At 55.6% G+C, this 26,849-nt stretch overlaps 6 protein-coding genes across 6 annotated transcripts; 1 reads left to right on the plus strand and 5 right to left on the minus strand.

Moving 5' to 3' along the window:
• Positions 1-173: 173 nt before the first annotated feature.
• On the minus strand, positions 174-3,675 carry BJ171DRAFT_490274 (phosphoenolpyruvate carboxykinase [ATP]). The gene is made up of 8 exons (XM_053109603.1): positions 2,857-3,675; positions 2,668-2,745; positions 2,307-2,519; positions 1,775-2,201; positions 1,465-1,593; positions 1,153-1,289; positions 862-965; positions 174-710 (listed from the first exon to the last, which is right to left on the minus strand). Exons 1-8 carry the CDS (start codon positions 3,524-3,526, stop codon positions 450-452), a joined length of 2,019 nt encoding a protein of 672 aa, XP_052970197.1. The 5' UTR covers positions 3,527-3,675; the 3' UTR covers positions 174-449.
• Positions 3,676-7,589: 3,914 nt separating this feature from the next.
• On the minus strand, positions 7,590-9,973 carry BJ171DRAFT_234754 (ethylene-responsive protein kinase Le-CTR1-domain-containing protein). Its single transcript, XM_053106567.1, has 7 exons — positions 9,912-9,973; positions 9,032-9,773; positions 8,708-8,929; positions 8,483-8,560; positions 8,216-8,344; positions 7,941-8,081; positions 7,590-7,769 (listed from the first exon to the last, which is right to left on the minus strand). The coding sequence occupies exons 2-7, from the start codon at positions 9,748-9,750 to the stop codon at positions 7,601-7,603; spliced, it is 1,458 nt and encodes a 485-aa protein (XP_052970198.1). The 5' UTR covers positions 9,751-9,773; positions 9,912-9,973; the 3' UTR covers positions 7,590-7,600.
• Positions 9,974-10,523: 550 nt separating this feature from the next.
• Positions 10,524-12,363, minus strand: BJ171DRAFT_234765 (uncharacterized protein). The gene is made up of 2 exons (XM_053106568.1): positions 11,310-12,363; positions 10,524-11,108 (listed from the first exon to the last, which is right to left on the minus strand). Exons 1-2 carry the CDS (start codon positions 12,013-12,015, stop codon positions 10,609-10,611), a joined length of 1,206 nt encoding a protein of 401 aa, XP_052970199.1. The 5' UTR covers positions 12,016-12,363; the 3' UTR covers positions 10,524-10,608.
• A 2,512-nt stretch (positions 12,364-14,875) lies between these two features.
• On the minus strand, positions 14,876-15,711 carry BJ171DRAFT_490287 (uncharacterized protein; the record flags this gene model as incomplete). The annotated part of the gene is made up of 1 exon (XM_053109604.1): positions 14,876-15,711. The coding sequence occupies one exon, from the start codon at positions 15,709-15,711 to the stop codon at positions 15,175-15,177; it is 537 nt and encodes a 178-aa protein (XP_052970200.1). The 3' UTR covers positions 14,876-15,174.
• A 1,348-nt stretch (positions 15,712-17,059) lies between these two features.
• On the minus strand, positions 17,060-19,736 carry BJ171DRAFT_595935 (quinon protein alcohol dehydrogenase-like superfamily). Its single transcript, XM_053114638.1, has 10 exons — positions 19,498-19,736; positions 19,222-19,326; positions 19,016-19,116; positions 18,831-18,888; positions 18,605-18,664; positions 18,377-18,469; positions 18,017-18,291; positions 17,827-17,899; positions 17,573-17,705; positions 17,060-17,432 (listed from the first exon to the last, which is right to left on the minus strand). The coding sequence occupies exons 1-10, from the start codon at positions 19,624-19,626 to the stop codon at positions 17,350-17,352; spliced, it is 1,110 nt and encodes a 369-aa protein (XP_052970201.1). The 5' UTR covers positions 19,627-19,736; the 3' UTR covers positions 17,060-17,349.
• An 830-nt stretch (positions 19,737-20,566) lies between these two features.
• On the plus strand, positions 20,567-26,591 carry BJ171DRAFT_633878 (P-loop containing nucleoside triphosphate hydrolase protein; the record flags this gene model as incomplete). The annotated part of the gene is made up of 11 exons (XM_053115663.1): positions 20,567-20,655; positions 20,950-21,083; positions 21,144-21,458; positions 21,613-22,323; positions 22,916-23,826; positions 23,967-24,377; positions 24,520-24,879; positions 25,095-25,178; positions 25,363-25,837; positions 25,982-26,103; positions 26,250-26,591. Coding segments are annotated over 11 exons (3,840 nt in total), but the record flags the coding sequence as incomplete, so codon positions are not given.
• Positions 26,592-26,849: the final 258 nt, after the last annotated feature.

Genomic DNA, 26,849 nt, shown 5'->3' on the forward strand with positions numbered 1-26,849 from the left:
GAGCACAATCCGTCAGCTGCAGTGCGTGACGGCTGTATTATGTGCATACCAGCCCAGAGCAACAGTTTCAATCGCACTGGACAAATGGACGCAGTGTGCAGGTCGATCATCACCCATTGATCAGTGCCGCCCGGCAGCTTCTGATCGTCTCGCCACCGATTCTTTTCAAAGTATTTCGATTTTGCGCAAGAGCTGTATATTTCAGAAGGCAATCCGCGTTGCTGGATAAAGTCACTCTGCGATAGGTTTGCACTGATTAGTCGTCGACCAATTCATGTCCAGCCATCTGTCGATTGAAGCTGTCATCTGTGCTAACAATAGGATGGCGTCGGCGTGGTTGCTGCCAACACGAGCATCCTGGATCCGGCTCTAGGACCGGCAATGGCCTGAGAATGTTTCCGGCCGCAAGCAAGGCAAAGTGCCATCGTATGCACTGTTGGAAGATACGCTCACAGCTTTACTCCGGCGCGGGCAACTTGAGTGCCAACTTGGCCAGAGAACTGTGCGAAGTTTTGGTCAAAGAGGAGTGCAAGCTCTCGAAGATTCTGATCAAAATCAGCTGCGCCCGATGGCCAACCACTTCTCGGGTCGAGAATCGATCGGAACGAGGCGCCCATGCCGGGAAGATCGGTTGGAATCGCCAGGTTGAAGACCGGGAAGGTTTGTTGGATCCCAGAGCTCATGCTCTCACTTAATCGACCCGAATGAATCTTGCGCGATTGTGCGGACACGAGGAAAGTGTGGCATAGGATCAGCGAGAGCGGCCAAGGTGGAAAAGCTCCAATCGGGATGCTTATGCTGGCCCTTGCCGAGTGGGACGGCTGGGGCCCACTGAGAGCAAACCCAACACGGCCAGCCTACCTCATCAACAATTGATCTTGAGAGCTGAAGAGGGATGCGCTTTCCAGTGCCATACCTGCCCCCTGTCCAGCCAGTGTTGATCATCCATACTGCCGACTTGTGCTCTATAGATCGACGGGGAGAAATCACATTGTTTAGAGCGCGCATTGGATACCGGGCCGGGAGACACATGGTCATCCGTAGTTGATTTGGTTTTACATCAAACGTCGCCGCAGCAGCTAGTTGTGGAGTAGAGTATTGGCTAACGGCTCGGGGCCTGCTGCATAAGGGAGTCAGGATCGTATAGAGCACCTCGGATTTTGTCGCGAAGCATGTTTGCGTAAATCACAGGATGCCAAACCAGGAAGGGCTGCCCAAAGCATGCAGAAAATGTCGCCTGAGGCTCCGACACACCGTCCTCTGTTCCTGCAATCTTTGCTGTGTATCCGCTGCAGAGCCGTGTCCAAGATCGATCACGGCAATGCCCGTTGGTCGCGGAGAAGGAGAAGAAGAAGCCAGAGTCGGAAGTAAGGCAAAGATTGCCAATACGCATTAGAGAAGTCCAAGCATCAACGACAGAGCTGTCTCGGCTGAGCAGGGTGCCCTAACCGGATTGCAATATACCTCAAGAAATGATACACGGCCTGGTCGGGAGTCAGCTGTGCAACCGGAGGGAGTACTCCAAATGCATCGCACGTCAGAAATATGATGTTCTTCGGATGACCGCCGATGCAAGGGATCTTGCTGTTGGCACTGCGGCAGGGGAGCGGGCAAGTTGACCGAGAGTACCAGTTAATAACACTGCAGCAAGTCATCAACCAGATCATAATACAAAGATACTACGGGCGAGGCATGACGCTTCAGGCCACACTGCTCTTGGAACGGAACCTTAGTGGTGTGAAAAATGTGTCGGAGGGGTGCGTAAAATCCCTACATGTGCTCAATTGGATAGCATGCCCGAGTGTTCTCGGTCAGGCGCCTGCTCGAGTAGTCAACCTCCCTGGTTTCGTCGTCCAGCTCGACATTCTCCAGAACGGTACCGAAGCGGATTGCATCAAAGATTTCCGGCTCTTTGGCTCGCGACAGATCAATGGCCTTGGCGTAGCAGCCATTTTCGATATTGAATACACCTGTTTCAGTCCAGCAGTGCTCGTCATCGCCAATGAGTCGGCGTCGGGAATCAGCCGATAGCGTGGTTTTGCCCGTTCCTGAAAGGCCAAAGAATAGAGTGACGTCGCTTGGCTCACCGCTGCTTGTGGTGCTGCGGTGTGTGTCCTTGGCGGAGCGATCGCTGCCTTCATTTGCGGACGCATGGAGCGAGAGAACATTTCTCGAGGGCATGAGGTAGTGCATCACGGTGACTACGACGAAGCGGGTGGATAAGTTACTCAATCGGACGTTAGCACCATCGTTGTTCTCAGCAAGGCACAGCAGCAGCACCCGAAATGGACTCGCAGGATACCTACACACCCCCTTCTTCATCTCTCCTGCATACTCTGTTCCCAGAATGATCATTTCGCTGCGATCGAACGATATGGAGACCGAGGTTGCGGACGTGTTCCCGTCGACATCTGGATCGGCGCTGCATTCGCCAGCGTTGTATATCGTAAAGTCGGGCGAGCCAAACTGCTCCTCGGCCTCGGAGCTTGGCAGGATGAGCATATTCCGCATGAACAGCGCTGCATCAACGAACGAGAGGATCCGACGAAGGAGCTGTTATTGCGACGGCGGCGTTTGCTGTGCGTTCGCTTGCAACCATGACGCTATCCGGACTTTTGCTTGTGCCTGAGACAGTGGCCGGCTTTGTCTGATCAGAGCTAACCTTACCGTGGTATGCACGGGTGCACACAACCCGCACCTTGATGCGAGCGGAGGGATCCCATCCAGCGTAGCCTTCGACGACGTCTGAAATCGCCGGAGCGAGGGTTCCGCTGAGAACTCAGTCCATAACATCACACTTGCTCCAGTCTGTGGTGCTTGACCAACCAGAGCCGTAAATCTGCAGCGGGTACTCACATACAGGTCGCTTGCGGCTATTCAAAAAATCCATCGCCCGTTTCCGATTCTGGAGAAACGACAGCTCGCTGAGACCGGTATTCACAGGTCCCCACCAGATGTTGTGCTCATGCTGCTGTTCCAGGACTATCCGCTTGTCGGACGGAGATCTTCCGGTCTTGAGGCCACTGACCACCGCCAGAGCACCCGACGAGCTGATGCGGGTGCCGCTTTCGTAACGCAGGGCGTCCTCATAGCATCGGGCCGTAGTAGGATTACGGATGATCGTTGGACCCGACCCTTCGAGACCGAGCAAAGATTCCTGCAGGGTGCTGAAGCAGCAAAGCGACTCTGGACGGACCCCCCTGAGTGCAGTTCCCGGCCGGCGGAGGGGACTGAGTACACGGATGCGAGGGGCGGCTGCGAGACTGGGAAGCTGCAGTGCCCTGAGCATCGATCCGAGCATCGATTCGAGCTTAAGGCAATCGGGTGCTGGTAGAGAGCAAAGGTCAAGGCAAAACTTGTCGTCGGGTTTGCGGACAGCGAGAGGCGGCGGCAAAGAGACCCGCAAAAGACCCAGAAAGGCAGAGTGCGGACGTGGGCGCCTATGATTGAGACGCAGCGAGGAGCCTACAACGGTGCCGGATGGCGGAAGAAGAACGATGGATTCCGGGGCCACCCTGGCAAACATCCATACCGCTGTGGGCCCTCTGCCCGCTCGTCTGGGCGCTGGCTCCGGCGGGGATCCCGGCCGGGATGCCACGAATGAGGGATCAGCTGACAGACGACATGGCAGCCGGCGCTTCTGACAGCACAGGCCAGAGGCCAGAGGCGGGAGGCGGGAGGCCGAGGGCATGAGGAGCCCGCTCGGACATGCGACCCATCGCGCGATTGTCTGGGCGACCCAGGCGCACCGCGTCTCATGGAAGCTCTCCAACGAGCTCAACGCTCTGCATGTACTCCCAGGCTCCGGGCTCCGGGCTCTCGGCAGTGTCTCACCACGCATCCATGGCGTGCAAATTGATTATCATGATTGTGCAGCGTCCCGTTCGCAAGCACGATCACTTGTCGACAAAGCGGAGATGCGCAGAGCGGCACTCTATCTTCCTGCTGGCCCTACAGCTCCTTTAGATGCTCGTAAAACTGGGCGACCTGATAGAGCAAAGTCAAGCAGAGGTCAGCGATCGCACTTTTACCAGAACCAGCCGCCACGGTGCGGCACTTACCCTGGGATGTGCCTTGATCTTGGACTTTTCAAAGTTGAGGATCTGCATCAATGGCCAGTATCAGCATTTTGTCCGCCAGTCGGCTTATGCATCAGCATGTACTTGCCTGGATTCGGTCGATGGATGTGGCTCGCGAGATGGCTACATAGGCTTGGCCTGTCTCGAATATATTTTGCAGATCCACGATCACTCGATCGAGAGTCTGGCCCTGGCTTTTGTGGATGCTCCTGTGAACCGGAAATCGACACCGCCGGATGATTAGTATGCCAAGTCACAGACTCCCCCTCTCCTTGAGTTGGACTGGTTCACCGGGGCGCAAAGTGAGAAGGCGCGTGCTTCAACTTACAGTGCATAGGACAGACAGAGTGGAAGCTGGTAGGGAGAGCCAGAGGCAATCAATTCGCGCGATATGGAGCGGCCCGCCACAGAGCGTCATCGTGGGTGGACAGGCAGCATCGGCCAGGCGACGGGTGAGTCCAGAGATGGACCCGACACTTACCTGGCTACGACTTGCCAGTGTTACTCCCTTCACTTCCAGAAGCCACAGCTCTGGCTGTATATGCTCGATCTGGCCGTTTACAAACTGGATGATCGGACGACCATCGCCCTTATCGAAATCGAGCACCCGGCCCATTAACCCATTGACGAGCGTCGGACTCTTGTTCTTGAGCAGCATCACCTGGGCACCGATGCACAGCTCCAGCAAAGTTGGGGCCATGCAGCTGTCCATTAGTTTCTTCACATTGTGTTCGTCTCCCGAGTCCGATGCTTTGAAAACCATGATAGGTTTTTGCAGTGACTTGAGCTTTGCGAGGTTGGCCGAGTCTACTTGGGCTCGCAGCGGATATCTAGAGGAGAGTTGTGAATGCACGGGAATCGGTTTTGGGCGGTAAGGTCCCTGAGCCTCAATGCGGCGCCTCAATATGCCGCCTCGGTGCCAGTTTCAGCCGAGCTCTACCAAGTTGGGTGTAGAAAGCGATGATCGACCAAGACCTACAGCCTGGTCGGCTCGATTCCATCGTCTGGGTACTGCACAGTCCGAGAGAGCCTTTTGAGGATTTCGACCGTCGTGTCCGTGACGATGCCCATCCGAAGCTCATTGAGGAGGTCCACGAAGCTCTGCTCTTTCTGTCGAAAAACCTTCGAGAGCTGATGGGACAAATCAGTTTGTCAGCTTGAACCATGAAGCGGCCGAGCGGCGTCCACAGGATCGCTTTATGCATGTTTGCGCCAGGAAAGCCAACGAGCCAGATCGAAAGTCGATACCTTGATCGTGTGAGGAACACATTCGCCCCAGGAAGCCGACTCAAAGCAAAACTTTGGCGTTCGGTCCACTGCAATAGTAGATCAAACATAGTTGAGTGTCCCAGCGATCAGGACCGGTCAAAGCCGCAGCCGTGATCGATACAGGCTTGCATTGGCGGATAGTTACCAGGTGGCAGCTGGAGAAAGTCTCCACAGATGATGAGCTGAGGCACACATTGTTCGTGGATTTCGGTAGCGCATGACCGACAGTGGATCATACACATGGAGTAAAGAACGCCGGTTGAGCGAGCAGTAGGCGGCAATCGAAGTGGGGTCTGTCGGTCAAAGAAAAGGTCACCATATCCACCACAGTCGAACCAACACCCGCAGATGACCGACCTGGATGCCTCCGAAGGGGACCGTCTTGCCCTTGAGATCTTGGGCGATTGCATTCAGCTTGTCAAACATCTCTGCATCGACCATCGAGACTGAGTTGGACCCGATTGGGACAGCCATGATGGATCAATAAGGCAAGTCAGTTCAAGATGGACCTGGAAATGCTGCTGCTTGCAGAATTGCGCGCCAAGACGATCCAAGCCATGCATTCGTCGAGAGGACCCGAGGTCAGATGCCCAGTACATACTCTCATCAATCACCAAGTACTGGGTTGTTTTCCACCTGTCTACCGCTCGTCGATTCTTCTTGATAAATGCCACCAATGCCAATACGCTGCCTGTTGGATCGTGGTGGCGAATGCATCAATTGTATCAATTGCACCATCCGCAGCACCGCAAATGATGTGTCAGCGCAATTGCCGACGTGCGTCATCGAGATCTGAGGCATGGGCCAAGAAGGACGAGCAGAGCATCCCGTAGCGAAAATAGAGCCACCCCGCGGCTCGGACTGTCAGTGAGCGAGCTGAGGAGAACAATTTGCCCAAGTATTGGAGGACCTACCTTTGCCAAGGCCGAATCCTGCGAACGAGTGCAGCGTGCAGCCACCGATATTGACGGCGGCTATGCCGGTCGGCGCCGTGATTGCAACCTGATCAGACCCATGTGTTTCTTTGAGATACGAGATGATCCTGCGGAGCAGGAAACTCTTGCCCGTGCCGGCACTTCCGGTGAAGAACACATTTTCGCCGGTCTTGACGAGCTCCAGGACCTTGGCCTGCTCCTCCGAAAGATCGTGGTCTCCAAATCTCTTGCTTTCGTAGGGATTACGCCTGACTGACCCGCTCTGGAAAACGATTGTTTTTTTCGATTGCCAGCGAGGCTCTAGATCCCAATATTCGTCTCGCATCTTCTTTTCCGGGGGATGAGGGGCTGTGTATAGGGAGTGAGCAGCTGTTTCGGCGACTCGTTTTGTCGACAAGCTAGTGGGCCCAGGCTCGGAAGGAGCATCGACATCATAGATCAAGGCAGAGCTCGACTGGCGTTGCAGCTGAGCGGATCGAAGCACGGCTAGTCGAGTAACAGGATTGCCTCCAAGTTTTGCCGACGACGAAGTTGGGCCAAGGCCGCTCTTCTTGGCCCCCGCCAGCTGCGACACAGGTGTGGGTCTCGGCAGCGGCACAAGAGTGCTGTGGGAGGCCCGAGGATAGACATTGAGCGAAGCTGCGACTGGCTTGGGATCATCAAGGTCGATCACATCCAGAGACGCCTTTGGCTTGACCCTGGTGACAAGATTGGTTGTCTTTGGGTGGAAATACTCGAACAGAGTCGATGGGCGGAACGAAGCGGCCGGCGGGTTGGGGTTTTCTCTCTCGGACATGATGACACCCTACGACCGAGCAATTGAAGGACAGCGACTCGGCTTGCGGTGCGGGTAGTGTAAGCAAGTCGCTGGAGCGGGCGAGCGAGGATGATCGACAGGCAGACTTTGGGTCAGGGCAACCGGACCACAGATCAGGGCAGGGTTGTGAATGGAGAGTGAAGGCGGTTTGGGCACAACCGCCAGCGCGAAGCGCAACCCCAACAGGCAATATTGCGCTGCCACTTTGGCGTGGGTTGGCCAAAGCTCGGCAAGCGCAGTGAAAACGGAATGCCTTGTTATTGAACCAGGCGCTCCCACGACTATCTCTTCCCGTCAAGATGAAGCCAGGATGTTCCGCTTTACTGTCTGGCGCCTTAACTCCGGCTGACAACGAGCTTTGCAGCAGCAGGACAGGTCATCGAAGGCATAAAGCCATAGCAGTAGTTCAGGACACGGAACAACATGGGACAAGACGGAACAAGACGGAACCGACCAACCAGCCCAACAGCAATCGCTGATCGACAGCCCACCGAGATCGGCTACAACAACCCCATATCCTTCGCAGTGAAGCCAGCGTGCCCGAACGAGTCATCCGCCTTGATTTTGTAGCCCTTGGCTCGCTGGCTGCCCTTCTTCGCCCAAGTGAAGTAAGGCGATGTTGGATCGATCAGAAAGTCACCGTGGCCCGGAAGGGTGACAATGTTCCATCTGCCCAGCGCAAAATCGAGAATAGGGATATTCAACGGGTGGTCGTCAGAACTGAATGAAGCGTATTCAAGTGCAGCGGCAAAGAAAGTCGCAGAGCAGAGAAAACGGCAGCGGTGCTGGCATCACTCCAATGTAGTTATGGATCCCGTGGCATGCTGGAAAGTGACTTACTGGTGGCGACCGGCGGTAGAATAACCCGTCACGAGCGCACACTCAAGTCCGACAACATCACAGAGGATCTTGAACAGCAGAGCTTTGTGTCGACAAAGGCCAATCTCAACCTCACAGAGCAGCATGAGGTTGTGTCCTTGCCTATTGATACGAATGCGTGCTCTGGTTAACGCAGCAGTCGCGGCAGCCCCAGGCCCGATGCCATCAGGATCGCTGGCGAGCACAGAGCGACTACAGCCGAGAACGAAGGACTATTGCCGAAGGAGGATGCTTACTTTTTCATTTGCTTGAGCAGATTCTCGTCGGCCTTGGAGCTGGTAGGTCCACCGGGCAAACCATAGTCCCCAAGGATCTCTTGAATGACTCGCAGAAGGTAGTCGACGAGCGGGCGGCCCATTTCGTATCTAGATAGAGCAGGCATCCCGTCAGAGACGCTGAACAGAGTCGCTGTTTCCGCTCTTTGTCGGTAACAACAGCCACTGGAAACAAGCGTTCGTGAGGTGGCAGAGTGTATGAATGGGCAGTGGCCTCGATACACTGACCTCCGGTACTGCTCGCGCACTTGGTTGATGGTGTGCATGAGCTTTCGGTCTTTAAATGGGTTCACGATGATGGTTTCGCTGGCAAAGTAGCGACAGAAATAAGTATTGTTGTCTCTCATTGGGGCTGCCGAAGCCCCTGTGGCTAGATAGTCTGTGCTTCATGCGGGTTGCTTCTGCCAAGTACATCAACCCAAGCTGCACTGCAGGGTGGGTCCCGGAACAAACCTGTCGCTGCTCTCGACCTTGCCGCCACAGAGATGGAAGATCTTCCACGAAATCGCGCCTGTCTTCTTGTTACGATAGCGCCAGGGAACAATGAACTTTGGGTAGTTAAGAATAACGCTTGAGGGAATGCATCCATCTGTGTCCGCATAGAGATGGGCCAGGCTCGAATCATACTGCGATCCCTGAAAGGTCCATGACTCGGGATCACAGAGGGCGCAGCAACTATGTCCAGAGACGAAGTAAAGATATTAGGATAGCTGGGCAAGCAAACCATGTAGCAGTGACGTCGTGTGCGGGACATCCAGCAAATCATCAGCATCGCACCTAAGACCAAAGAGTGGATCGTGGGAGTTCTTGATTCTCCATTCGGCCAAGTGGTGGATGGTGTCGTATTCGCACACAAATCGGTCGGCTTGCGCCGACAGGGAATAGTAACTCTTACCGCTGCCCTGGCAAGCTCGCTTGAGGATCGAGCCAGAGGCCGGTACATACGGAAGAACGATCCGTTGGAGGGCGGCAGCCGGACCCTGAGCTGCCGGGGAACTTGATATGACTGAGGTCGGCGACAAAGCCATGTACGATGACGATGAGGTCGCAACCGAGCTGTGAGAGCCGACTTGGATAGGGATCGGCATTGTCAGGCCAAGGGAATGAGGCGTATTGGTAGAGTGGTTGCTGGGAGAGAGTTGGCCGTCACGGCCGCCAAACGAGCTTCCTGCCGAGACTGACGAAGTGCCCGAGCTTGACGGAACCATGCCCGGCCATAGATTTTCGATGCCACCGCGGTCTCTGGATCTCGAAATGCGGACACGGTTGGATTGCTGCTGCTGCTGTTGCTGCTGTTGCTGTGCTCTGTCGTCAGCATTCGATTTGACGAGCAGAGCCCCGGTACTCAACGCTGCTCCGTCGCTTGCACGGCCTTGTCCGCCCTTGCTGGCAAGCAGGAGGGCAGAGAGGGCGCTGATGGCCGGATTGCTTGAGACGACAGGGGCAGGCTTGTTGGGAACTATACTGGAACTCAGCGGTGACGATGGCGACGACATGGATACGGTCAATTGATTCGGCGCTGTCAGTCACCGTGAGCAATCGAAAGTAGAAGCCAAGATTAATGTATGGGCGACCATAATGGCGCCAAGAGGCGGTGCCAAGGGTGCGCCATGCAATGGCCATGAACAGCAAAGGAATCCGTATGCGCTCGCCTTACCCGACCCGGCCAAGTGGGCACCAGCTGTCGAGATAGTTGATCCAGGATTGAATGGAGCGATAGATGGAGGGACAGACGGGCGGACCGCCAGCAGGACGCCGTTTGAGGCGATGACGCTGGCGTGCTGATGGGTGGAGGGCAAGCGCCAGGTCCGCCGACCCGGGATCATGAGTCCGTCCGGGAGCACCGGAGACATTCAGGACGGAGATGCAACATGCAGCAAAGTGGATGTCCGACAGTCTCCAACTGCTGTACAGCATTCAATTGCAGCAGCACTCGCCTCCTCCGGCGGGTCACGCACGCATCTCACGGGATGGATCGGGAGACTTGTGGCGATGGAAGCGTGGGTAGGGCAGCCAGGCATTGGCAGGGGCGATTTCTGCGGTATAGATCCACGTCGATCGATGGCTCGCAATCGGCACCAACCCTTTCAAGCTCGACACGTAGAATGTATAGGCATATGTGTATTTAGAAACCAGACAGAGCCAGAAAGTCTGGGGGTCCTGTTTCGTTTTGTACAGAAGTAGCTCTTCCGGGCCAAAGTGAATCGAGTTCGGGTTGGGTCGCTCAATCCACAGCGAGGAACCGGCATGCAAAGCAGAAAGAAGTTGAGAGAAGGGCAAAGAGTGATGGGATGGGCTCCAGCAAACGAACATCAAGCAGAATGCATCGCAACCGCTACCAGGACTGCAGATGGCTAGCGCTGGCTCGAGTGAGCCGAGTTGGTGCCTAGTCGAACTTTCTCGGCCTCAAGACGGTTGTAGAGCAGATACAGGGCCGTCTGGTTGCCTTCGGGTGATCCAGTGATGGTGATGAGCCGCTCGGTCGCGCCCTGAGAGCCCTCGGCGATCTTGATCTGGCAGCCGGAAACTTGGCGGATCTCGTTAATCTTGCTGCCACCTTTGCCAATGATCGCACCAACCATTTCGTTGGGGATAAAGATCTGCTGCATTTGGAGTCCAGCGGCCGGGTTGCTGGGGGCCATCATACCCGCGGGCATCACGGGGCGGTTGCCTGCAATCGGGCTTGCAAACGGAGCCGCCCCGACTGCGCCAGTGGGATAGTATCCGTGCGGGGGCATCGGCGGGTACTGCATGCCGCGGAAGAGCGCCTGAGGCTTGTACAGAATCGTTCCAATCGATCGCTCGGGATGCTCCTGGAGGACAGCGCCGATATGGTAGGTGGCAATATGGATAGCTACAGCAACAGTGATGTATGATCAGTATGTGCGAGGATGGAAAATACGGTGGTGCAAGCCAGTGTGGATGCGTCGCTGATTGAGCAAAGCTCACGGAGGACTCGTTCAGCACACAATTACTCGTTCGCTACCATCATAGACATCGTCGCTGCAGCCAGAGCCACCATCGCCTTAAACGGTGACGACGCAATGATACCCACCATCAATAACGCCATGGACAGTGACAGTTCTCTCGGAAGAGTTGGGGAGAATTTCCTCCGAGGCTGTGCATTTGGCGCTGGAGGCATCCTGGATCTCCTTGATCTTGATGCCAGACTTGCCGATGACGGAACCCATGCGGGTGTGTGGCACGAGAACACGGATTGTGCAGGGGCGCTGGTTGATGTCGACGGTCGAGTCGGGGTACTCCTGGACGATTTTCTTGGCGATCAAAGAGAAGGCCTTGGCAATCGAGTCGAGGGTGCCGGTGATGGTAATGACTCGATCGGGGGCACCCGAGATGTTCTCCGAGACAGTGACCTTGGCACCGCTCTCTTCTCGGATCTCGGCCACGTTTCGTCCGCTCTTGCCAATGATGATACCCGCGTCCTTGGTGGCGACCAGGGCACGCATCGAAAAATAACGCGCCGCAGGAGCATCCGAGCCTCCCGAAGGACCGTGGTGGGCTTTGGAGCCAGAGCCCGTGCCGGTAGGATGGTCGCCCGAGGAGTGGTTGAGATCTTCGCTCGGTACAGAGACGGGGGCTGGGGCGTCTCCGGGCTTCAGGGGCTCGGCTGCCTGTCGCTTGTAGCGGCCTCCGCGGGAGCCGAGGTCTTCGTCCTCATCTGAGCCAGCTTCCAGAGAGCGTTTTCTGTCGGGTGAAGGGCTCGAGTTATTAAACGTTTCGGCGCTGTTTGTGGAGTGCATGGGTGCTCGTGGATCCGGGGGTTGAGGCAAGAAAGGGTCGCGGCCGAGGAGCAGTGGGTGAAACAGGTGCTCAAAAGAGGGTAGATGGCTGGGGCGCTTGTGTAGGAGGGCAAAACCGAGGGCCAGCGAAAGGAGCTGATCGAATCGAGGAGACTCGAGGGTGGTAGAGTGCGTTGAGGATTGGCTGGAGGCGGGAGGCGGAGTGTGGTGTGGATTTGGACTTGGCTGGAGATATGGAGGGTGGAGGAGCAGCTGAGAGGATGGAGGACGTTACTCTGCGTGGCGTGGAGATGGGAGAGATACATATTAAAACAAGAGAGGGATGAGGAAAGGAGTGCGGAGGCAAGGAGTGCGCAGACGACACGCAGCAAGCAAGGACCAAGAGAAGGCCGAGAGAGAGAGAGAGAGCCAGCCGTTGCGAGGAAGTGGATGCAGGACTCAGCCGCCGACATAAAAATGAAACGCAAATGCAGAATGCCAAGATTCACAACAGACAACAGACGACAGCCGAATCGACCCCGAACGCTGACGCTCCTCATCCCATCTGCCCCTGCCCGAGCGGATCGGGAGCCGCTGGGGGGCCAGCCAGACACCAGAAATGCCGGACAGACCAACAGCCCAGCCAGCCGGGCGACCGGCCAGAAACGGACACGCACACAGATCTCGTCGCCGTGCTTGGCGAAGATCAGGCCATGGTTACGGAGGCGGCGGCCGTCGCCGGGCTGGTCTGTCCAGCATGTGTGGTTCGTGTCCACCGAGGCCAATTCCGTCGCAACCAGAAGCAGCAAAGATAGGGAATGAAGGCGGATGCTGATCGAGGATCTCGGGGGGAAGGTGGCTGGCAGATCTCCGGAAAACCAAAGACCAGCCGTCGCCGTGACACAGCGCATCGCGGCTCCAGAGCCGATCAATGCTCTCACCTCGGCAGTCAATTTTCAGCTGGGGGGGGGCAGACGGTCGCTTGCAAGGGGGCCGGGGCGGGCAAAGCAGGGTGCGAGAGGCGAAAGGCGAGATGCAAGGCAAACCTCCCGGACAGGCCCTTTTGATCGGATGGCTGAGCCAGAGCGGCAAACGCCCGAAAAAGCAAAAGGACGGCGGCTGGATCCAGACAGCCCGATTCGATCCGGTGGCTCGATCCAAGCGGGGAGGGCTGGACCTGCCGTTTGTGGACGGCCCTCCGAAGCACTCAACCGAAGCACTCAACCGAAGCAATCCCACTATCAATTTTTTACGGCCCCCTCGCGGCTGCTCATCTCGGTCACCTGAAAGTCACGTTGTATGTGGCGCAGCAAAAGTTGGAATCCGGCCATGGTCGGTTGACGGCATTTGGTATCACCTTGAGCCGATTGACGGTGGTGGTGGGCAATTGGTGTGGAGGAATGACCAATTGTATCATTGTTGGAAGCTCCACTCCGATTGCGGACAAGAACCACCACCATCTGAATCTCTCTGGTTGGAAACCTAGTCAAGCGTGGCTGTGTGTCAGTGAGATGACATGATCGTTTGGCTATCAGGCAAGACTCACCTTGACAAGATGTCTTCCCACGACTGATTGAGCGAGCGATGCGTTTCTGGATCTGAATCAAGGACGCCACTACACAGTATCTCTGCCAGCCCAAAATGCGCTGGATTTGAGGAGAATTTTTCTTCCCCAAGGGCAGAACTGTCATGAACCGCGTTTCCACGCCCGGTGGATGGTTTCATGGGCGCCCCAACCCGTGTCCTGTTTCCTTGATGTGCAATGTTGGGTAAGGCACTGACATGAAACCTCCCGGCGGGCGAGGGAAACGTTCGGATCTAATCTCCCCCCGTCGCAGATAACCAATCTCCTTTGTAGTGGAAGAAAAATCTGCGGCGAACAAGGACGGCGTTTAGAGATATAAACGAGGTGCTGTGGCCTCAGAACCAGCACCTCACCTTGCCTCGTGTATCCTGCCCTTAGCCTATTGAATACACTCCCCTTCGTCCTACGACCGTCCGTTCGACTACCATCAGCTGTCTGGTGCCAAAGTCCAGCTCCGTTCCTGACAAGAACCAGCCATCGCTGCTATTTTCTCGCCAGATGGCTCCCAAGAGAAAGACACCCCCCGACCCCGACCCAGGATCACCCAGTGACTCTCCTGTGGCCAAGAAACCCGTCATCAAATCGTGTCGTGCCTGTGGCCTGACCAACCATGTTAGGCCCTTCACCAAGAAGTGCACAGCCAGAATCGACAGCAGCCCTGCCTCGGTCGCTGAAATGGTCAGCCAAGCACCCAAGGTCCCTGTATGTGCCACGTGCAAGCAAGTGGGTCATGCCAGAAGCAACACCCCAAAGTGCCGTTTCTATAACCCACTCTGGAGCTCTACCTTGCCGGGCTGTGGCCCAAACGAGCAAGTCAAGGCCGACTACTCCACCGTCAAGTGCACCCTCGATGCCATCATCAAGAACGACACCTTGCACGACAAGATCGAGGAGACTGTCCGAGCCATGACTCAAGTGCAGTACGAAGCATCTCGACTCCTGGAGCTGCATCTCAGGCGGTGCTTGGACGAGGGCATCACCCTCCCCACCGTGTCATCAACTACACCTTCGTTTGTTCGAAAGTGCTTCAATATGGTGCAGACAGGAACAGTGAGTGTCAGGACAAACACCCCAGAAGATGACAGGCACATCATCGACACCTATGAGATGTATCGGCGTGCATGGAGTGAGACGTGTATCCTGCCTCCAGTGTCCCTTCCAAAGGGTACTGGGTCACAGGTCCTCACATTGGCTGTCAAGACCTATGCCGTCAACTGTGAGACCCACGTTCTCGATCGATATTGGTCCCTTCTACGCCGATTCTGCAATCTGGCCCTGATTGCTCCCAAGGGTGTGAAACGGCATACACACGTCGACGATTGTATGAAGCTGATGGAGAATCCCCTCTCCAAGACACTTCTCGGTGATCTGAGGAAATCCTTCGCCCACCATGCCGACCAGTTGTATGAGCTTCGGTACGAAAGCCACCAGGACCTGTATCGAGTTGTATCGAAACTGGCCAGTGAAGTCTCTCGACTGACCCACCTGAAGGAGGCCCTCTTCATGGTGGTCTTTCAGAAGATGATCATTCCCAGGCTCGTGAGGGGGACTGATGATCTGAAAGGAGAGCGTGGGCGACTGAACGAGGAGATGTGTCAACCCATCCACCACATCGGGGCTGACAGACTCAAAGATCTCCAGACCCAGCACGAGGAGGTGTGCAAGCAGATCACCATCAACATGAAACGGATCAAGCGATTGACCGACCGGCTTGCCCAGACGAAGAAGCGACACAATGTCCCTCGAGCACAGTGCACCTTGGTCCCGCGCTGCGATGCCTGAGCCAAGTATGTCAAGCTCGACACCAAAGCATTGTGGGAGATCCTTGGATACCAGACTGGCACTGGACTCAAGTGGGACGACCTGAAGACCAAGGTCAATGGCACCACAAAGCAAGAGACCTTCTGGCAGACCAACTTCAAGCTGGATCCGAGACTCTTTGGTGCCAGGAAGGAGGGGAAGCAGCTCTTTGGCTGCGAGATCACCACCGATGGGGTCGGGTGCTCGATCACCACACTCAGGTACAAGATCCTGAAGAAGGATCCTGATGTCAAGCCAGAACCCACAGACAAGGACGACAAGGCGAGCGCACTCACTCCCGAGCAGAGGATCCAGGTCAGGGTCGGTCCCATCGACGACTCTCGGACCACATGGATCGGGATCGACCCTGGTGTGGGATCGATCTTCACCGCTGTCATTCGAGCACCCGGTCAACCATCCATCCAGGAGCAAGACGGTGTCAAGGTGACCAAGGCACAGCGCGCCAACGAGAAGATCGTGTCGTTCTCCAACAAGGAGTACCAGCATCGAACTGGCACCACCCAAGCGACCAAGTGGATCCAGAGCACCCACAAGATCCTTGGTCTGCAGAAATGGATGAGCACCACACCAAGTCCCAAGATCCCTGGGTTGGCTTCATTCCTGCAATACATTCGCCATGTGTTCGATGGAGACATGCTGGAGAAACAGCTGTACTTCAGCCTGACCCGGCGACGGCGGTTCAAACGGCTTGATCTCTACGGCAAGCGACAGCGCACCGTCCACGAGATGTGCAAGCAAGTCATTGACCAGGTACCAAAGGAGACCGAAGTGGTGATTGCCTTTGGGAATGCATCCTGGAAGCAAGGGAAGGGATACGCATCCAGTCCCAGGAGACTCAGGTTCGCCAAGTACTTTGAGCAGTTCACCCACCACCAGAGACGCCCACCAGACCGATCCGTCTCCAAGATCCATGTGTGCTCGGTGAACGAGTTCAACACGTCCCAGGTGTGCTCACATTGTCGGGAAGCCAAGCGACTCGAGAAGGTCGAGTATCTTGATATCGAGAAACCACACTTTGTCCGGAGCTGTGCAAGCTGCCATACGCTGTGGGATCGAGACATCAATGCCTCACGGAACATGATCTCGGTATGCCAGTCGATCATCGCCACAGGAGATCGACCGGGTGTATTCAAGACTGTGCTTCCCAACCAACCAAAACAAAGAGATTGCCAACGAAGACAGGAGTGCAATGCCATGGCCTACCCGCTGGGTCTACAGTCAGTCAGCGGGCTTCAGAAGCCAGAAAGTGACTGTCCCGTTTCTTTCTGGATAGACTGTAAGTATCTCGCACTGTTCCTTGAGTATTTCGACAGTGGATGCCGGGTCGCCCATATTCTGGGCAGTCCACTTCGGGGTTGCCATCCCTCTTGGGATGGTCGATGGGAGGTGTTTGACTCCCTTGTGCAAAGTGTGTGTGTGTGCGGATGTGTGTGTGTGCGGATGTGTGTGTGTGTGCGGATGTGTGTGTGTGTGTGTGTGTGTGTGTGTGTGTGTGTGTGTGTGTGTGTGTGTGTGTGTGTGTGTGTGTGTGTGTGTGTGTGTGTGTGTGTGTGTGTGTGTGTGTGTGTGTGTGTGATGGCGAGAGGCTTCTCGCCTTCCCTCGGGGGTCTCTCGCCAGAGACTGCTCTTCTCGCCGACCGAGGTGGCTCCGAGAGCGCGTTTTTTCGTTCTCGCTCATTTTATTAACAAGAAATTTTTTCATAGTGTCCTCCTTTCTCGACACCATGGCCGTAGTTCTGGACGTATTGAAATCTCTATTCCACAGCGCGTGGCAACCAACTTGGACACAGACATTAACGGCTGTCTGGACGGCCATAACAAGTGACGAAAGGGCCTGCGAACGGCCCCGGAGGAGTTGCACTTCATGCGCAATGTCCATGTTTGTCTGAATACAGAGCGTAAGTGTTCTACTATCAATGAGGTCTCGGTATTCTGACAGCAGCCGAGCGTCACTGGGAAAACTCGTGCCCGAGATATACAGCGAGGATTGCGCCAAAAATGGCCAGCAGCAGGAGGAGGATCGAGGAAACTCCTGGGAAGTTGAGGAAAGGCAGCGCTCGGGGGATTAGATCGACAAGCACACTCCGCAAACAGCTAGGTACAACGGAATTAGCACTGGCCTGAGTAGACACGTACATCGGCTCAAATCACTATCGCGCTGTCGAGTCTCACCTGACGATTTAGGGGGCAGCACAGCGAGCCGACAGGTAGTATCAGCCGAGCCGCTAGCAATGATGTTTGAGTCAGGACTGAAGGACAGCGACGTCACAGGAAAGCCGTGTGCATTGGGCATGGTGTGCAGGACCTGCAGGAACGGCATCGGTGATGCGTTAGATTCATCCGATCTGCAACCAGAGAGACCGGCGATGCAGACCCGATCAGCCGGGACTGATCGAACAGCATTGGCGCGCGCCAATCGTATCCACCTTCATAGTCCTGGTGGACAGCACGGTAATGCCGCAGTCCGATGTTGCATATGCCAGAAGTTCGCCGTTCGGACTAGGGCATCAAAATGAGCACGAGGATGAAGGCGGAAAGTCAGCTCATCCCGTTGAGATACATCACAGAGCCAGCACCATCAAGCAGATCAATCATGGCCAGCAGCCTGGATCGCACCTGATATCAAAAGTCGTGACGGGACGAGGCGCCAGCACTTTTGACCCAAGCAGCTTGCACTCCTTTCCAACAGTGTACTTGTACAGACACGACCGTTTCTTGTTCTTGGCATTGGCAATGACCAGCAACACCTCGTTCGCCTCGCTGGCAGCAAAGCGTGCCCCACGAAACTCTGCCGGTTGGTTTTCGTCGAACACGGGCTTATCCAGCGCACAAAGCTGCTCGGCTTTCCCGATGGAGGTGACGATGAGCTTTTGCGAGGAAACCGAAACAACCTGTAGCATTTATGTTGTCGGACAGGTGAGTTAGTAGGTTCAGTTGCGCAAAACAGGCTCCTCGCTCGATAGAGTAGGTGCTTACCTTGTTTTCGGGACCAAAGTGAATATCGATAACATCGCTAGGATGGGTCAGCTCCTCGACGAGGGAGCAGCTGGGCCAAGAATAGACCTTGAGCTGCAGTGAGAGGGCACTTTCATCAGCTGAGCGACGGCGAGTTGAGCTGGACAAGGGCCTGGGCCTCGATGCTCGCTTCATCCAAGTGCGAGGTGAGCAGAATCATGAGCATATCGAAGGGCCAGCGGCTCTTACCTTGCCGTTGGTTAGTCCCGAGGCGAGCAGCTTGCCATCAGCACTGAACCGGGTCACTTTCTATCGTCGGCGGTATTAAATCGTGGAAATGCATGAGTCAGCACAAAAGACGCTGTGGGTCAAGGGAACGGGCTGGAAGACAATGCCAGCACTGTCGGAAGCACCAGCGAGTCAGCTGCAACCGTCGCTACGACGTTGCTTGTTCTTGAGAATGCGGGATGCGAACCTGGTAGGTGTCCGGGCTGGTTTCGCCAATCGAGTCGAATGCCTTGGCCTGCTGTATGCTAAGTTTACAACGCACGTCTTTCAGTTCCTTGAGCACACAAAAGCTGCCGATCTGGGCTATCCTACTGGGCGATCCTACTGGGGGATCCTGCTGGCCAGCAGCAGCCCGCTATCCACTCGACCGACCTGGTGTTGTTGTCCTTGAGGCAAAAGATGCGGCAGTTTTTGTTCAGTCCACCGGCAATTTCGTCTTCCGTGCAGTTCGCTGCAGCGACGATGACCTTGTCCTGCGTATGATATTAAAACATTCACCACCAAGCCCAATGAGTCAGCCTCGGGAAACCTCCATCATCATCATCGGCAGCGGAGCAGCAATGTCGTTTCCGACTAACTTTTGGATGGACGGCGAGAGACATGCAGGCGTCCTCTCCCTTCTCGAGCTGGTGATCCGTCAGGGGCTTAACGTCGAGGGTGACAGGGTCGATTTGGTAGACGAGCTGATCGGGAAACAGCGTTAGTCTACTGCGTCTGACTCTCCCGAGTCTGCATCCTAGCTGGGTCGGGCTGTGGACCGTCATGTGCAGGATGCCTGCAGGAGGGGGCCAAGTTGGCCTGAATCGAATCGTGAGACAAGCTAGCGGTTGGAGCGGCATAGCACGGAGGCTCACCACAGCATTTTTGACGCCGTTGCGTCCTGATCCGCCGCCGCCGCCCAGGACAACCCGGAATGACGACGGAGTGAAGCTTAGAGAATAGACTGGAAAGCCAACAACGTGTGACTTTGACGGAGGAGGCATGGCGTGGTAGGCAGTTACGTCGGGTGATCGGCGGTCGACAGGGGAATAGGCCCAGGGATGGCGACAGTCACGCAGCCTGGTCGGGTCTGGGGGATGCTTGATTCAGATGGATGGCAGGAGGCAGGAGCGAGAAGATGGAGTCAAGCCATTCTTTGGCGTGGCCAGATGGCCACAGGCTGGCTGCCAGCCACGCGACTGTCCACCCGCCAAACCGATTCCCACGGCGAATGATCCGTGCGGACGATGGATGGGCTGGCCGGCCTCGGTCTCCTCCAATCAACCGACCGGATCTGCTCCTCGCCGCGCCTCTCTTTGATCGGCCGGGAGCAAAGGGATCTTCTCATCCGGTATGGCAGCCCATCACTTGGCCGGCGCTGAGCGAGCACGCCTTTCCTGTGCAATCACTGGCCATCAATCATGCTGTCGTTGGCCGCCAGCCCGCCATCTCCAATCTCTCCTTTGCTGGCGGAGCCACACGAAATCGAGACAGTAGCACTGTCCTCTGTATCTCAATTGGGTTGCCTGTCCCGCCGCGCTGCATCGAGATCCAATGGGACGCCAAGTCCCGCGATAACACGCTGGCCGTTGAATCAGGCCCAGCCATGCTCGACTTGGCGCCAAACACCCATGAGAACTACGGACTCCCCGGCAATAAGCCCCCTCGTAGCCGCACCCAGCCCCCTGCCCGCTCCCGAGGTAGCGAAACACGACCCGCTCTCTTATAAGTAGGACGGCGCGTCGCGAAGCAGTTTCCAGACTCGTCCGTTCGTTCCTGCCTCTGATTCCGTAAGCCTCCTGTCTGTGGACCAGCATGTCAGAGGAGCAGCAGGCGCCGGTTAACGCCGCGGTGCAGCTCAACGTACCTGTCGGCGGATCCCTCGAGAAAATCGACAGTGAATCTCCAGTCGAGAGCAATTTTGGCAGAGGGCGCTTTCGCCGTCGCAGAAAGGATAAGAAACAGAGTGATCCCGCCGTTCCGTTTCTTCAGCTGTTTCGCTTTGCCGATGCCACCGACCGTCTTCTTATCGCGTAAGTATCGAGGACCCACGGTTCGAGCGGCCAAGGTGGAGATATAGCATGCGCTTGACGCTTCCTTCGGCGAATGGAACTTCCTGTTGCGACGCCGCGTCGACCATGTCGGGAGCGTCTGGTCAGCCATCACATGCAGCTTGGCCGATGGACAGGAGGCTATGCATCTCTGCCGACGCGAGCAGAAATGTTACGGCAGTTGCTGCGCCGTTGTGTTCGTTTGGTGAGGCAGGTTCGATATCTTGGCCGTGCTCTGCCCGCTCACTAACAACTAGCTCAATGCCTCACATACAGGCTGGGAGTTATTACCAGTATGGGCATCGGTGCCCTCATTCCGAGCGCCGTCCTGGTGCTTGGAAGCTTCTTGGGCAGCGCCAGCAGCCTGGCTGCGTCGCCGAGCCTCCCGGCCGGATCCCACATGGACGCAAGTGGCAACTTGGTTCTGGCAAATGGACAAATCATCACCAAGACCCAGCTCCTGGCACAAGTTGACCCGCAGCCCATGTACAACATCATCCTGATCTTTGTGTATTTTGCGATCGCGATGATGTTCTGCGGGTACTTCACCCAAGTCTTCTGGGTTATTGCCGGTGAAAACCAGACCCGTCGTATCCGTCGGCTATTCGTGCGCTGCGTCTTGCGCCAAGATATGGGCTGGTTCGATCTGGCCGGCGAGGGTTCGCTCACAACTCGCCTCGCTCAAGACACTCAGCTCATCCAGGATGGCATCTCGGAGAAGGCCGGAATGTGCATACAGTCCGTGAGTCAGTTCGTAACAGGATTTGTCATTGCATTTACCAAAGGTACGTTGCCTTGAATGGGAGTTTGATCGATTCGCTCCTGAGAGGCTGAGGGCTTCGTGAGAAGTGGGCACAGGTGTAAAGAACCGCATGGAGACGGTTGTGAACATCTTGGTGGCTGCGCCAGATGAAATGACCAAGCCATAACCACATGTAGGACCAAAACTCGCCGTGATTCTGCTTGCGGCTCTCCCGCTCCTTGGCATCGTCGGCACTTTGATGGTTCGCGCGATCAGCAAGTTCACCGGAAAGGGCCAAGATGCTTATGCCGGTGCAGGCGCAATCGCTGAGCAAGTGTTCTTTGGTATTCGCACTGTCTACTCGTTCTCCCTCCAGAAGCGGTTTTCTGACAAGTACGAAAAGGCTCTGGAGCAAGCCTTCATCACGGACTACAAGAAGGGCCAGGCATTGGGAACGGGATTCGGCTCGTTTATGCTTGTCATGTTTTCCACTTATGCTCTGGCCTTTTGGTATGGATCCAAGCTCGTCCTCAACTCGGAAATGCAGGGACAAGATGTCTTGGTTGTGTTCTTCTCGATGATCATGGGCGCCATGGCCCTGATCATGCTCCCAACAAACCTGTCGGCCGTCTCCAATGCCCGTGGTGCTGCCTTCAAGATCTACGCCATCATCGACCGTGTTCCCACCATCGACTCGCTCTCGACCGAGGGAAAGAAGCCCGCCGAAGTCACCGGCTTTATCCAGTTCAAGGATGTCCACTTCACCTATCCCTCCCGCCCGGACACCAAGATCCTCCACGGCCTCACTCTCGACATTGAATCTGGCAAGACCGTGGCCTTTGTGGGGCCGTCCGGGTCGGGCAAGTCGACGATTGTGCAGCTGATCCAGCGATTTTACGACCCCTCCGGTACGACTGGGTGATGAGCGATGGGTGATGGGTGATGGGTGATGGGTGATGGGTGATGGGTGATGGGTGATGGGTGATGGGTGATGGGTGATGGGTGATGGGTGATGGGTGATGGGTGATGGGTGATGGGTGATGGGTGATGGGTGATGGGTGATGGGTGATGGGTGATGGGTGATGGGTGATGGGTGATGGGTGATGGGTGATGGGTGATGGGTGATGGGTGATGGGTGATGGGTGATGGGTGATGGGTGATGGGTGATGGGTGATGGGTGATGGGTGGTAGTGGTGGAATGTTGGCTGCGATCAGTCAAGACCAGATGGGAGGCGAGAGTTTGCGGAGCAGAACAACGACACATCATCTCACACCACGACACACCATCTTACACCATGCTACCTCACACCACACACCACCACATCATACATCGCACATCACACACGACACATTACATACCACACCACACATTACATACCACACCACACATTACATACCACACATCTTACACCATGCTACCTCACACCACACACCACACACCACCACATCACACATCGCACATCACACACCACACATTACATACCACGCCACGCCCGCCAGCCGGCGACGTCGTCCTCGACGGAAACAACCTCAAGGACCTCAACGTCTCGTGGCTGCGCCAGCACATCGGAATCGTCGGCCAGGAGCCCGTGCTGTTCAACACCTCCATCAAGCAAAACATCCTCATGGGTGCCATCGAGGAGGTCACCGAGTCGCAGCTGATTAACGCCTGCAAGATGGCCAACTGCCACGCATTCATCACAAAGCTCCCTCAAGGCTATGACACCTCGGTCGGCGAACACGGCGGCATGCTCTCTGGCGGCCAGAAGCAGCGCATCGCCATCGCTCGTGCTCTGATCAAGAACCCCCGGATCCTGCTGCTGGACGAAGCCACCTCGGCCCTCGACACCCAGTCCGAGCGCATCGTGCAGGAGGCCCTCGACAACGCCTCCAAGAACCGCACGACGATCGTGATTGCGCACCGGCTGTCGACGATCCGCAACGCCGACGTGATCGTCGTCCTTGACCATGGAGTGATAGCCGAGATCGGCAACCACAGCGAGCTGCTCAAGAAAGGCGGGGTGTATGCCGGGCTTGTCGAGAAGCAGCGAATCAAGATGGAAGTCGAAACCACCCTCGCGAAGAACCTCAGCGGCTCCAAGGACTCTGGCATGAACAAACAACAGGAAGGAATTGTTGAGGAAATCGAGGTCGAGAAGCAGGCCGATACTGTTCCCCAAAATGTTGTCGAGTCTGTCAAGGACGAAAACGGTCAGGTTGTCGAGACTCGCCTTGTTTTGGATACGCACGAAGCACACCGCCAGGCTCTCAAGGCCGAAAAGGACCAAAAGAAGAAGGAGCTCGATGCTCTCAAGAAGCAAGACGCCCCGATTTGGCGCGTCATTGAGATGATGAAGCCTGAATGGGGGTACCTTGCCATTGGCATTATCGGAGCACTTGGTGCTGGAACGGTACGTGGTTTTGGCTGCACTTGTCATCGGAGGAGAGATGCTTACCCAGTGACGGGCACCATGTCGTTTCTGCCTAATTGCTCAGTCGCTGGTTCATTGATCTGATTGCTGCTTTGCTTTGTTGTCGTATCATTATCCAGGTGTTCCCAGTGTTTGCTCTGATCTTCTCGACCGTCAGCATCATATTGCTTGATCCATCCGAGATCGATCCCGGACCATTCCAAGGCGCCAACCTGTACTCATTTTTGTTCTTGATCATCGGTTTCGTCGCATTTCTGTCCTACAACCTGCAATTTTATGGGTTCGAAAAAGCCGGCGCAGCCATGTCCCGTCGCATTCGTATTATGACCTTCAAGGCTATGCTCCGCCAGGAGATTGGGTATTACGACGAAGAAGGCCACGGCGTCGGCGCTCTCACATCGAAATTGGCGGTGGATGCATCCAAAGTTGGCGAACTCGTTACAAAGGTCTGGGGAGACGTCGCCCAGCTCATCATCACAGCCCTATGCGGACTCTTGATTGCCTTCATCAATTCCTGGCAGCTCACCCTGGTAAGAGCTTTAGTCGGCAGCGAATGACACTGTATTCGAGGCACATACCCAAACACAATATGATGCTTTGACTGCTCGCCGGGTCTCTGTGAGAGATGGTTATCCTTGGGCTCTAACTCGATCCCTTGAACCATTTTTGCAGATCGTGTTGTGTGCCACACCGTTCCTTGCGATCGGCTCCTTCTTTGAAGTCCGCAGCCGCCGTGGATTTGAAGATGCATCCAAGAAGGCTTATGAAGAATCCGGAGAAATCGCTGCCGAGGCGTTCAAAGAAATCCGTACCGTTGCCGCGTTGTGTCGACAAGGCTATTTCGAGGACAAGTACGACGCCAGCATTGATCATCCACACAAGCTCGCCTTGCGAAAGGCCCAGGTCTCGTCCCTTGGAAACGGATCCAACCAGGCAGCTTCCCAGCTTGCGAACGCTCTTGGCTTCTATGCCGGCATCCGTCTCGCTCTGGCAGGCATCATCGACTTCAAGCCTGTGTTTACTGTTCTGATGGTATGTGTTTACTCGACGGAATCGCTGGCGCGGGTTTGTTCCTCATCATCTTTGCACTATCATGTGTGGGCACGACAAGTATATGGGTCTCGTCGACATGACCATCTCCTGCGAGTGATACCGCCCGAGTATAGAAAATCGTCCCGAAGCAAATCGCAGCCATTTCGCAGAAGCTTAACTCAATCAAATATCATCCCCGCTCCGTTTGACTACAGGCCGTCATGATCACCGCACAAGGCCTCGGTCGCGCATCCAATTTCGTGGCCACGTATACGGCGGCAAAGGTTGCTGCCATCAGCGTAAGTCTATATACCTTTCCAATGAACATGCAAAATATTGCACATTGCGAAGACAATGAGTCCCGCTTGGTGCAAGAACATGCTTCTTGTCAGCCTCGGAGCGCATGTGTCTATACTTCTTTGAGCGCATGTGTTGCACAGATTTGATGATCTCATCGGAGCTGCACCTCTTCTCGGATGCCAGACATTCGAGCTCCTCGATCGCGAGACTTCTATTGACCCAGACAAACCGGGTCTCGAGGTGGATAAAATCGACGGAGCCTTTGAATTCAAGAACATCGAGTTTCGCTATCCCGCCCGCCCGCTTCAGGCCATCTTTGAAGGCAAGTTCAACCTCAAGGGCGAGAAGAACACCACTGTCGCCTTTGTCGGCCCCTCTGGCTGCGGAAAATCCACCACTATCGGCATGCTCCAGCGTTGGTACGATGCCGCTGCGGGCGAGGTCTTGGTCGACGGCAGGAACGTAAAGGAATACCAGCTCCACAATCTGCGCAAGCACATGGCCCTGGTCGGCCAGGAGCCCGTCTTGTTCGACATGACCATCAAGGAAAACATCCTGGCCGGAACCACACGAACCGATGTCACGGACCAAGAGATTGAAGAAGTTGCTAAGATGGCGAACATGATGGTGTTCATTGGAGATTTCCCGGCACGCTTTGGTGAGTGACTGCATCAAACAGAAGCGAGCCCCTCCCCAACAACGAGAGCTGCACGAGTGTTTGTTGTGTTGCTGCTCGATATGAAATCTTGGATGCTAAGTGCGGACATTTCTCGACTCACATTGCTATGATGTGGCTGTCCAGATACTCGAGTTGGCGACAAGGGATCGCAGCTCTCTGGCGGTCAGAAGCAGCGAGTCGCCATCGCACGCGCCCTGATCCGCAATCCCCGCTTCCTGCTCTTGGACGAAGCAACGTCAGCCCTGGTGAGGAGAGAATGTGTGATTGCGATTGATCTCTGGGTTTCGAATGACGACAGCCGGCTGGCCGAGTGTGGCATCGCGGGAGAACCAGCGGTCGAATGAGCGAGCTGTTCTTGCACGAGCGGAGCTGACCAAGATTCTCCCACCAGGACTCTGAATCCGAGAAGCACGTACAGCAGGCAATCGACAACGCCATCAAACAAGGCGGCCGCACCACAATCACGATTGCACACAGGCTCTCCACCATCCAGGACGCCAATATGATTGTCGTTATTAAAGACGGAGAGGTGGTCGAGAAGGGCACCCACTTTGAACTCCTGGCTCTCAACGGAATCTACAATGCTCTCGTGAAGCAGCAGGATCTCAACGCCACGTAAATCCATTCGCCATTGGTTCCGGCTCACCCCTCCTGTGTTCAGAGACGAAATTGCCGAATCTCATTATTCGTTATAATCATTATTATTGGTCAGTGGGTACCACTTCGCCTATCAAATCACTGAATCCGGAAATGCAAAGGCATCATGACACCGCTTGTTTAGAACGAAACAGGACAGCGTGTCCCTAAGTGTCCCTCACAGTGATATGCAGCCCCCAGTGGGCAAGCCATGCGATTGTTTCCGGTCCTGGTTAGCAATCGCTCTGTTTTCGTTCGTTTCAGGAGCGTAATCTTGAATACACCAGTCAATCTCCTGTGGCGACGATCGACCGCGGTTCCGAGATCATGCTCCATGAAGTACCGATGTCTTGAT

The sequence above is a fragment of the Polychytrium aggregatum genome, assembly GCF_025602895.1.
Source record: "Polychytrium aggregatum strain JEL109 chromosome Unknown BJ171scaffold_5, whole genome shotgun sequence".
Classification (NCBI taxonomy): Eukaryota; Fungi; Chytridiomycota; class Chytridiomycetes; order Polychytriales; genus Polychytrium; species Polychytrium aggregatum.

Excerpts from the sequence above, each read along its gene's own strand:
- BJ171DRAFT_490274 (XM_053109603.1), bottom strand. The coding sequence starts at position 3,526 with ATGTTTGCCAGGGTGGCCCCGGAATCCATCGTTCTTCTTCCGCCATCC. Across the intron at positions 2,746-2,856 it reads TAGCCGCAAGCGACCTGTAT|ACGTCGTCGAAGGCTACGCT; the intron begins GTGAGTACCCGC and ends CGGCGATTTCAG. Across the intron at positions 1,594-1,774 it reads TGCTATCCAATTGAGCACAT|TGCCAACAGCAAGATCCCTT; the intron begins GTAGGGATTTTA and ends CCCCTGCCGCAG.
- BJ171DRAFT_234754 (XM_053106567.1), bottom strand. The coding sequence starts at position 9,750 with ATGTCGTCGCCATCGTCACCGCTGAGTTCCAGTATAGTTCCCAACAAG. Across the intron at positions 8,930-9,031 it reads GATCCACTCTTTGGTCTTAG|TTGCTGCGCCCTCTGTGATC; the intron begins GTGCGATGCTGA and ends CTCTGGACATAG. Across the intron at positions 8,345-8,482 it reads GTGCGCGAGCAGTACCGGAG|ATACGAAATGGGCCGCCCGC; the intron begins GTCAGTGTATCG and ends TGCTCTATCTAG.
- BJ171DRAFT_234765 (XM_053106568.1), bottom strand. The coding sequence starts at position 12,015 with ATGCACTCCACAAACAGCGCCGAAACGTTTAATAACTCGAGCCCTTCA. Across the intron at positions 11,109-11,309 it reads TGTCCATGGCGTTATTGATG|CTATCCATATTGCCACCTAC; the intron begins GTGGGTATCATT and ends CTGTTGCTGTAG.
- BJ171DRAFT_595935 (XM_053114638.1), bottom strand. The coding sequence starts at position 19,626 with ATGCCTCCTCCGTCAAAGTCACACGTTGTTGGCTTTCCAGTCTATTCT. Across the intron at positions 18,292-18,376 it reads ACTTTGGTCCCGAAAACAAG|GTTGTTTCGGTTTCCTCGCA; the intron begins GTAAGCACCTAC and ends TAAATGCTACAG. Across the intron at positions 17,433-17,572 it reads GCTGCCCCCTAAATCGTCAG|GAGTTTCCTCGATCCTCCTC; the intron begins GTGAGACTCGAC and ends TCAACTTCCCAG.